The sequence below is a fragment of the Drosophila bipectinata genome, unplaced genomic scaffold (genome assembly GCF_030179905.1).
Source record: "Drosophila bipectinata strain 14024-0381.07 unplaced genomic scaffold, DbipHiC1v2 scaffold_226, whole genome shotgun sequence".
Taxonomy (NCBI): Eukaryota; Metazoa; Arthropoda; class Insecta; order Diptera; family Drosophilidae; genus Drosophila; species Drosophila bipectinata.
The window spans coordinates 48002-59102 of record NW_027222872.1 but is presented as its reverse complement, the minus strand read 5'-3'; the positions used below and the strand labels follow the sequence as shown (position 1 = coordinate 59102).

Here is an 11101-nt window from a genome sequence, read left to right as displayed (position 1 = left end):
ATTTTTCTGAACTCGATCCATTTCGCGTTATTTTTAAAAATTACAACTCATTGTCCCATTTATTATCCCTTGAACTATCCCTAGATGTAATTAAATCGAAAATTATAGAATTTTTTTTAGCTTAATTATCCTAACTCTCAGTTATAATAATCTAGAATAACATATAATTGTTAAAATATATAAATAAATAAATTATGGTTGATCTCCCGGAGCAAAGAGTTGGCGTCTCCCAGGGCCTTTTTATTATAAGCCGGAAGTGCTCCAGTAAAAGTTACCAAAGCCAAAGCCAAAACCAAAGCCGTCCATCTGGAGCTTGCAAGGGATCTGTCCACAATGTTATTTCTGCAAGACTTGAAGCGGTTTATATGTACCCGCCGAAAGCTTCAACATATTTGGTCTAAAAAAAGCAACCAACATTTTCGGAGCCAAAAACGATCAAAAGGTTAAAAAACGATTCGAAGTTGCCCTGATAAAGCCAAAACTCTGGGGTGAATGTCGGGACAGCACTCTCTTTCCTAGTATCTTTGCGCACGTATCCTAATCTGGCGTCTCTCTGCTTTCATATCCGATTTCTTAGGCAGCAAAATAAACATTTTTATAACGTTTTTAATTAATTGTCGTTGAAAAATCAGGACCTTTATTGTTAGAGGACCTAACAGAATCTTTATTTTGCCACTGTACGAATGAAATAAAACTTAATAATACGATTGATACAGCTAAAAGACATTGCTGTCTTTTAGGTAGTGAGATATATAAAAAGATACCTCAGAAACAAAGAAATGCAAAGAAAAAGTTCAGAGAAAAAGAAGCAGAGCTAGATTTTGAAATGTATAAAAGTTTGAAGTTTTCTCCAGTAAAATTTTAAAATTAATTCACAAGTCCCAGTTTGTTAAAAAACAACAAAAAAGTTGGTTTTCTTGCAACGACTGCCAGACACCACAACCTTGATCCGTAGTCTAAATTTTTTTTTCAATAAATGGTTAATAATTGGGTGAAAGAACCAAACAGTTTACTTGAGAGCTATCGTCTTGAATACTCTGGGGAAATATAAATCAAATATGTTTCTTTTACTGATATAATCATTATTGTTGTATTAGTATTATGATTACGAATATTTTAAGCAGAGTATGTTTTGCACAAAGAACAAGCAAAATAAAAAAGCAAGCAAAGAAAAATGCATACCAATCGGCCTGCCGAATGTTATAAAGCTTTCATAAATATCGTATGACTGCTAACAATATTTGTCATATGTTTTACCTGTTGCACAACTAATTTGTGTTTTATTTCAACTGTAGGCATGTGGGATAACATCCTTTTGAGGGTCTCATTAGTCCTCTGAGCTTCAGCTAACTTGTTCTTTGTATTCGAGTTTTCAATGGACTGCTTTAATGCGCGCCTGAAATAATTAAAAAATGTAAAAATAATTAAAACATTTTATATGATTGCTGACTTTTGAAGGACTTGTAGTTTTTCTAGAAGCTCAAATTTTTTTGGATCTTCTCCTTTTAATATACGCCATCGATGCACTCCCGTTGGAGTTTTGGCATCTTCTGTTAAAGCTCGTATACGTATTCGTTCTTGATTTAGAGACCTTTGGAGACGAACAATTTCTTTTCTCATATCAGCCGTGCTTTTAATTGCATGCTTTAAGCATTCACTTTCAGTATGAAGGTTAGAAATTTCCTTTTTTAGTAGTCTTATATCCTCAACACGTTGATTGTATTGTGTTGTGCCATTGTCTAAAGCATTTTGAGCGATTTGCAACTTTTCTTTAATAACTACAATTTCATCATTTCTTCGTACCATTTGCAAGCCAACAAGATTTCTTTCCTTTCTCATTTCCTCCAATTCATGACCCATTTTCATAAACTTTAGTTCATCATTAGATATAGTTTTAGCGAGCATTTCGTTTTTTGTTTTCATTTCCCTCATGTCCTTGCGCAACCCAGCAACTAAATTTTCTTTGTTTTTTAGTTCGGATTGTAACTCTTTTATATAATTATTAAGATGTTCAATTTTTAAATTTAACGAGTTAATTTTTACTTCATTGGCACTAATTTCGGTTGTAAGTTGCTGAATTTGATGACCAGATTTCTAAGAATGAAAAATAAGTTCATAAAAGTACGTTTATATACCCTCTAAATTTGCAAAAGTGGACACTGGTCCGAATGCATAAAATTCATCCAGAAACTATTAAATTGAAGCTAACAAAAGGGCTTGTTAGACTTGCCACAAACCCATTTTTTTTTTGAAAGGCGTATATGAGCCGTAAAGGGCGGGATCGGACGACTATATTATATAGCTGGTATAGCTGGAAATGACCCATCTTTGGTATTTTTTTAAGATGGAAGCTTGGAACTATTTTCATTTTAATTAATTGGTTTTTTCATAAAAATCTCTAAGAATCGCTAAGAAAAATCTCTAAGAAAGAATCCAACTATATCTAATATTTGCAACATATATCCGATCTAAGCTCAAGGTACATTAACTTTGGCTCCGCTCAAAGGTTCCGTTCCGCTGCCAGCTATACGATATCGCGCCGATCCTTATGAAATTAAGTATATCTTATTATTCTGCTAAAAATAGCATTAATAAAAATCCGAACTCTCGAACTCTAAAAACACCAAAGTTATATCATTTCCGATTAATCAGTTTTATTGCATCTGTTACGATAGATATCAAAACTGCTCCCGCGGCATCCGGCAACGGTGAAGTTGCAGAACCGATAGTTTAAGCTGGTGTTGAATCTCTGTTAACTCAGCCGGTAACCATGTGCCTAAGCTTTCTTTTCTATTTGACACTGGAGGGAAGCGGACGAGAAGTGAAAAAATATTAAGATTTAAGATTTATTATGAATTACTGAATTACTGAATGAATTATTATGAACCATTACTTTACTAGGAACTTAAAGTGCTTTCACTGCTTGGAGTGAAAGAGTGGTTACCGACTGTACCACTGTTAGCCCTTTCTGCCCTGTTATAAATGAAGAAAACAATAAACAATTATCATCTATCTTCGAATTCCTGCAACAGCATATATATGATATAATTGTCCGATCTGGCTAGGATAAATATAACAAAATTTTGTGCCAAGTTTCAAGTTCCTACCTCAACTAGAAGTATTTTTGGACGCTCTCCCCATACAAGCCGGACCACTGTGCAGTTGGCAGTTTGCAAATGTCATATAAAGCCGGCAGATCCGACTTGATAGATGAGAGCCATGAGAATTCTCCTATAATTTTAAGACCTTTCCAATCCATTTACGATAGATGGGTAACTTTTATACTAAGTGCACTACTTTTATACTACTACTTTTATACTACAATGTTTTAAGTCGATAGCATAACTGACAGACAGCATAACTTCAGACAGACTAATATGGTTTTATATGGTTCCAATAGGTGATCCCAACCATTTATACAAATATATTATATAGGATCGGAGATTTCTCCTTCACTCCATGGGAAATTTTTCAAAAAATTTGGAATTTTTTTGCAAGAGCTTTTAGTATTCAAAAAAAATTCTTACGGATTGTAGAATTCGAAAATTATCTCTTTCTTGTGTTGTGTTTTCCAAGTTCCGTTGCAACATCATTTTTTCCGAATGAACAGATTCCAATTGTTTTTTGAAGTTGTGAACTTCTCTTTGTTTTTCATGTAATTTTTCGGTAAGATCGTTCACTTGATTGGTTTTCAGCGATATTTGATCTGAAATAAATAATATATAATGTTTTTTATAAAAATATTATTTAACTATAGATTTAATAGTTGATTAAATTATGATGCGAATGCAGTGAGACTAGTGAAGAAAGTAAGGCTCGACTAAGGAATTTGCGGAGCTGAAGCTTCTAGAAGCCTATTGAAGACTTCTATCACTTCTTCTTTAACAAACGGTCGTGTTTTTTTTTTTTTTGAGCGCACTGCGTTAATGATAAATATTGCTGTAAACCGGTGTTTACTATACTTATTTGAGAATCGAATTCGGGGGAAGCTTCAGTTTTAACTTTAACCGAATCGCTTCGCGCGAGTTATACTATTGTCATCACTTCTGTCATCACAACACCAAAATACAATGACAATCCAGAAGAGTGTTTAACATAAACACGCCGACAACATACATGGGAGCAATGCAAGGAAAAATTAACACATCACTATCTACCCAGGATGAACCAAATGGGACTCATCAAAAAGATCAACCACCTAATAGTAACAAGTATTCGAGATTTAGATATAAAGGTAAGGTACATTGTAGAGGAAATTAAAGATTTCGCCGTATATGAAAACAATGAAAACTTACTTCATTGCCTTCACTGCCTCAGTTTCGGATGCCATTTCCCGTTGGTCTGGTATACATTATTGTTGTGAAAATTGTGCAAGGCGAAATGAGGACGTTCATGAGAAACACCAAAAATGGATTTAATGAGCTGATCACTGGTTTTCGTAAAAACAATGACCAGCTCTGTGAAATGTGTCCCCTTAGCGTAAGAAATCCGCTGTTTCTGATCCGCCTCAGCCTGCTCAGCCGACATTAATGCAGCCGCTCTTATCGTCCGAATGCAGAGAACAATTCGTCCGAATTTCTCAGGGAAAATGAGCAATAGGGAACGAAACCCCCATTAGAGTCACCCAAAAGGGTATTCCACAGTCCGGACCACCGGCACCGACCGACTGATGCTGCAGTTCTCGTACTTGCGACACCAAATCCCTTACAGGTGATTCCTCCATCGAAACATATATTTGTTTCTCGGCTTGCCCCTGATACCTCAGAGATTAATATCTCGGCTTATATCAAAGCCAAAACTAAAGCCGATATAAAGGTGGAGGACATTACTAAATTTAAATATAATTATACACGGCGCACGTCTTCTTTCAAGATTTGTGTTGATGTTCAAGACGATTTGTTCCAGTTTTTGGCCAGAGAATCTTTTCGTCCAAGAACATCAGCCTAGTTCCGTAAAGAAAAAAGTTAAAAAACCAGTGGGAGTGAGACTTCCCAATATCGGAACCACTGACCAACCCTACACTTCTTCTTTGGCCAATAACCCAACCCAACCCTAGTTTCGTCACTAACACTTACCAATCAGAACACTAGGGGGCTCCGTAGCAAACTCCCTAAACTATATTCTGATAGTTCTTTCTTTGCATCCCACATTATAGCCTTTTCAGAAACTTGTTAAAGCCGGAGATCTTAAGCTCCGAAGTTTTTCCAAGTAAGTACACCACTTTTAGACCGGATCGACCTCATTTCGGTAGACTCTACTCTTGCTTCTGAAGAGGTGAAATCCCAAGAGTTTGGTGACATAGAATTTATTTGCGTTAAAATCACTATGTCCGTGAAATCTTTATACATTACACCGCCTGAACCGCCTTTATATTGGCAGCATTTATCCGCTATTCGACACGTCTTCAATCTTATGACGGATCGTGACCAACTTGTAGCGGTGGGCGACTTAAATATCCCAGAATTAAGTGGTCTAACGTCGATAACTCACCATCTTTGTCACTTATCACTCACCATGACTTCACCGCGGGCATGACTTCACCGCGGTTTGACATGTCCCTAGGTCAGATTAACCATGCTAGAAATTCGTTCTTCTAAGAAGTAATCTTTTTTCATCGCACTTCTTTTTTCAAGATTCGTGTGCCCGCGCTGATGTTCAAGACGATTGGTTCACCCAGTTTTTGGCAGGAGATATTTTCGTCGAAGAACTGTGAAAAAAACTGTTATAAAACCAGTGGGAGTTAAACTTCCCGATATCAGAACCACTGACCAACCTTCCACCTCTTCTTCGTCCACTAACCCAAAAAACTATTATCGTCAATTACATTTACATATCAGAATACTTGGGCTCTTATGAGGCAAACTCCCCAAACTATATTCTGATAGTTCTTTCTTTGCATCCCATATTTTAGCCTTTACAGAAACTTTGTTCAAGCCTGAGATTTTTAACTCCGAAATTTTTCCAAGTAAGTACACCATTTTTAGAAGGGATCGACCTCAGCGAAAGGGGTGTGGAGTCCTCATTTCGGTAGACTCCACTCTTGCTTCTGAAGAGGTGAAATCACAAGAGTTAAAATCATTAAAATCATTTTGTCCGAGAAATCCTTATACATTACCGCCTTCGTCTGAACCGCCCACATATTGGCAGCATTTGTCCGCTATTTAATACACCATAACTAAACTGGTCCAACGTCGAGAACTCACCATCTTTGTCACTTATCACTCACCGTGACTTCACCGCGGGCATGTTTGACATGTCCCTAGGTTAGATTAACCATGTTAGAAATTCGTTAGGTCGGCTTTGAGACTTATGTTTTTTATCTGATCCTGATGGTACCGCTCTCTCCAGAGCTTTTCCCACCTCAACCCCAGAGGATCCATATCACCCCTCGCTGGAAGTATCAATCGAAACCATTCCTGGTATCGATCGATTGTCTCCACGCGTGGTAAATGAGATTCGCTGTTCCCGTAATGCTGATTGGAGTACGGTTCATGTGTCTGGAGTCCCCAATATGGAGTACATAAGGACCGCATAGAATCCGTACAAAAGAATTTTTTAATATTCGCACTAACTTTCTTTAATTCTAATTTAAAATATAGAATTTTACATTTTCTTACTTACTTCTCCTAGCTTAACAAATTACAAATAGCTTAATACGTACTAACAAATCGTTTCTTCGGTCGTCTGGGCCACTAAGCTTTATGATGAATACAGGAATGCTAGCTGATGCTCTTATTGATGCACAAACCATTTCCAAATTCTGAAAAACCGCGAAAAAAAATTTAGGCTGTGCAATAAATTTCAGATAACAATTTAGCCGGTATTTGGAAAGGCGTTTTGCCGAGCATTTACCATTGTTATACTCGTATAGTAGATGCACATTGGTACACGCCCTGCAAATTAATACTGGAAACCAAATTAAGTTTGTAAAGTTTTGGTGTGGAAAGACGAATTAAACGTAGGAAGACGAGGGTATAAAGTATATATATAGTATATTCTTGATCAGGATAACCTACTGAGTTGATATGTGCATGTCCGTATGTCTGTTTCTACGCAAACTAGTCTCTCAGTTGTAATGCTATCGACTTGAAACTTGGCACACACCCTTCTTTTCTTTGCACGCAGTATATAAGTCGGAACGGCCGGATCGGCCGACTATATCCTATAGCTGCCGTATAACTGATTGATCGGAAATGGTATTACTTTTGTGTTTTTAAAGATAGAAAGCTGGAACTTAGTACAGATTCCATTTTTGGTCAGTTAATCCAACCTACCATTTCATAACTTCATAACGAATTTCATAACGATCGGAAATGGTTTTTGGTAGAAATACCAACTTTGGTATTTTAGAAGATAGAAGCTTGGGACTTTTTTTGAAATATTTTATTGTAATTAATTGGTTTTATTATGATATCTGCATAAGTATCGGCCAACTATATCCGATGTTTGCGTTATATATCCGGTTTTTACTGCAAGGGTATATCAACTTTGGCTCCGCCCAAAGTTAGCTTTCCTTTCTTGTTGAAATAAAAATGGAATCAAAATTGAATCAATTTAATGGTTATGGTTTATCAATTTTATTTTTATTTAATTTAATCGAGCATGGTTTTAAGTTCGTATTGCTCATCTTACGACCTTATATATTTGCCATAAAGTAAACCAGAAACCACACAGGGACTTGGTTGCTAAATGTAACCCCTCAACTAAATAAAGTGTAAAGTTAAGGTCGTGTTTAAATTTACTGAAGTTCAAATATTACACGAAAGCTATTTTTGACAAAAGAGTACGACATGCCGAATTTTATAAGGATTCATAAGAATCGGACGACTATATCCTATAGCTGCCATATAACTGAACGATCGAAAATAACCCAACTTTCGTGTTTTTGAAGATAGAAATCTGAAACTTAGTACTTATTTTATTTTTTGTCATTTAATCCGACCTACCAAGTTTCATAACGATCGGCTGACTAAGACTGAGACTATTTTTTAGATTCAGGATTCTTTTTTTTCATTTTTCACCCTATATTCATTAATTATTTTCTGTTTTTTTCGACCTTTATAAACTCACTATATTCTCGGTTTTCAACAAAATAATTTGCACATCTAACATTGGCGAATAATTTTTAGATAACAATTATCCGTTATTTGGACTGGCGTTTTGCCGAGCATTCACCATTATTTTACTCTTATAGTAGATGCACATTGGTACACGCACTGCAAATTAATACTGGACAATTAATACTTACAAACCAAATTAAGTTTGTAAAGCTTAGGTGTGGAAAGACGAATTAAACGTAGAAGGACGAATCCGTTCTGGGAATCCATGAAATCATTTTCCCAGAGGATGGCGTTTTTACGTCAAATGGCGTTTTTTGGTTTTTCGTTTCGGTTGGCGTTTTTCCTTGTCATCATTGCAGAGAGATGAAAAGCAAAGCGTTCGGCTGGAAGAATTAGAAATTTTTTTATTTGAGTTTAAGGTTGCGCTTAGGGAGCTGGCTGAACTAGATCTTGAAAAGCTGAGGAGCGAATCGCGCATTACATTTAACGACTGGGAAGTAATCGTAGTCGTAGTTTGCAGACGTTGCCTTTTCGCTTATTCAGCGGACACTATTTCTGAAGGCGGAAATAAGTTTTTGAATATATTTTACATTAAAAGATTCTTGAACCTAAAGCTTCAGATTTAGATTTTTCAATTAAAAAAGCATATTCGGCAAAGATTCGCTTTGAGGATTACACCTTTGGACATTTTCCACGTTAAAAACAAGTCTCTTTGAAAGCTCGGTTTTAAAATTTTTGTAGATGGCCAGTGTTGAACCATGTGCCTTAGCTTTCTTTTCTGTTTGACACTCGAGGGAAGCAGACGAAAAGTGAGAACATAGAATTAAGATGAAGGACGAGCATGTGCCATCCTAAGTGTGCGGCTCTAGAGGATAGCGGCGTAGGATGGATCTGTACAGAGTGTGACGTAGATGTTCATGCACAGAACTCGACGTTGATCAGAACGGAAAAGCTGACCAGCCTGACCGGCTGGGGACAACTACCACGTAACTCAGGTGGCGACCAGATGAGGTTTGGAACTATTGACGTCAACGAGGCCCCGAAGAAAACGCAGGACCTGCAGACGGACCAAAGGTTGTTGGAGGCGGACCAACTTTAACATAGGCGAAAGGCGCTCATGGGCTCCCAAAGGAGAGGCTATCGCAACGTATGAACAGACGACGGAGCTATGCGGATTCACGGATGCCGAGAATCTTATGCGGCTTTGGCATGCGTTGGAAGAACCAGCCATGAAAGCAGTTTAAAGCCTATTACTGCATGCGGAATGTGTTCCGCAGATAATCGCCACGTTGAGAATGCGATTTGAGCGTCCCGAAATTATCATTGACATGTTGGTGACAATGATTAAACAACTTCCTCAAGAGAGGGAGAATAAGCTTGAAATGCTGGTTGACTTCTCGATGGAGGTGCAAAATGTTTGCGCTACGAAGAAAGCCTCCAAGTTGGAGCAGTACTATCGGCGGCGATATCGCCGAGATATTTCATCAGGTCAGGATACACACAGAAGATCAGAGATACCAACGCTTTGTATTTATAGACCCATACATACAACGGAGAGAGAACTACTCCATGCAGGTAATGACGTTTGGAGCTAGTTGCTTCCCCAGCTGTGCCCAGTACGTGAAGAACAGAAATGCAGAGTCGTTTAAGAAGGAATACCCACGCGCTGTAAAGTGCATACTCGAGAATCACTATGTAGACGACATGCTGGACAGCGTCGACACGGCGGAAGAACACATAAGCCTCGCGCGTTGGGTCCACTACATAAATCTTCAGGGCGGATTCCTCATTCGAAACTGGGTATCGAATTCCAGAGAAGTATTAAGCGCACTCGGCGAAGGAGCACCCACGCTAGTGAAACTAGACGAAACAACGGATGGACAGACCGAGAAGGTGCTGGGTATGTGGTGGGACACGACAGATGATCTCATCCGCTACCGTGTATCCCCACGATATCGCCATAGAGAACTTCTCCAAGGAAGGCAACGACCCACCAAACGAGAGTTTCTCAGTGTGTTGATGTCTATATATGATCCTTTATGGGTTAATATCCTTCTACGTGATGTATGCGAAAATAATATTTCAGGAAATATGGCGAAGTGGATGTACCTGGGATGACGCTATACCAGAGGCAGAATGGATTAAATGTAATGATTAACATTATGGCCATGTCTTCGGTATATCCCGGACGTTGAGAAATGACCATCCCAAGAAGCCACATGAAGCCACGCTGATGGATTCAAAAGTGGAAATGCACACCTTCGTGGACGCAAGCGAGAATGGATTTGCCGCCGTAAGTTATATAAGATTTCAAAATGAGGCAGGTATCCACTGCAGTCTACTGGGCAGCAAAACCAAGGTAGCCCCTCTAAGACCGACACCCATACCAATGCTTAAATTCATGGGAGCAGTGCTTGGAGCGCGGTTAGCTCAAACTCTGGAGCTCTCACTTGGCGCGAAGCTGAGCACACGGACATTCTGGACCGACTCGGGGACCGTGTTAAGTTGGTCGTTATCGGACCAGAGGAAGTACAAGAAATTTGTAGCATTCCAGATTTTAGACGGTACTAGCGTCGACTGGCGCTGGGTACCTTCCTCCGAGAACGTGGCCGAGAAAGTCGTTGGTTGAACGGGCCGACATTTCTTTGCCAAGATATGCAATTCTTGCCGCTGAAAGAGGCGGTAGAAGGCGTCGAATCAGGAATGGAATTAAAGGCGCAATTCATCGGCGTATGTGACGGATTCACAGATGTAGGACGCGCGACCCTCATAAACTCTGAGCGGTTTTTAACCTGGACCCGTCTGGTATGGAGTACCGCGAGAACGGTATGGTGTATGAGGCGGTGGAAGACCAAGGTTCTTCAACGATCAGACATCGAAAATCAGCCATCACAAGAAGATACCAGGGTCGCAGAGAGTCTTCTGTGGTCGTACGGTCGTACGTATGCATGCTAACCACGAGATGGTAGTCAACGAATTACGACAAAAATTTTGGATACCAAAGGTGACATCTACCCTTTTTCGGATACGACGCTCCTGCC

At 38.8% G+C, this 11101-nt stretch overlaps 2 protein-coding genes across 2 annotated transcripts; one reads left to right on the top strand and one right to left on the bottom strand.

Moving 5' to 3' along the window:
* Positions 1-965: 965 nt before the first annotated feature.
* Positions 966-4330, bottom strand: ORY (Occludin-Related Y). Its single transcript, XM_070282694.1, has 6 exons — positions 4296-4330; positions 4158-4198; positions 3528-3706; positions 1451-2094; positions 1258-1396; positions 966-1037 (listed from the first exon to the last, which is right to left on the bottom strand). The coding sequence occupies exons 1-6, from the start codon at positions 4328-4330 to the stop codon at positions 981-983; spliced, it is 1095 nt and encodes a 364-aa protein (XP_070138795.1). The 3' UTR covers positions 966-980.
* A 5981-nt stretch (positions 4331-10311) lies between these two features.
* Positions 10312-10689, top strand: LOC138927358 (uncharacterized). Its single transcript, XM_070282693.1, has one exon. The coding sequence runs from the start codon at positions 10312-10314 to the stop codon at positions 10687-10689; it is 378 nt and encodes a 125-aa protein (XP_070138794.1).
* Positions 10690-11101: the final 412 nt, after the last annotated feature.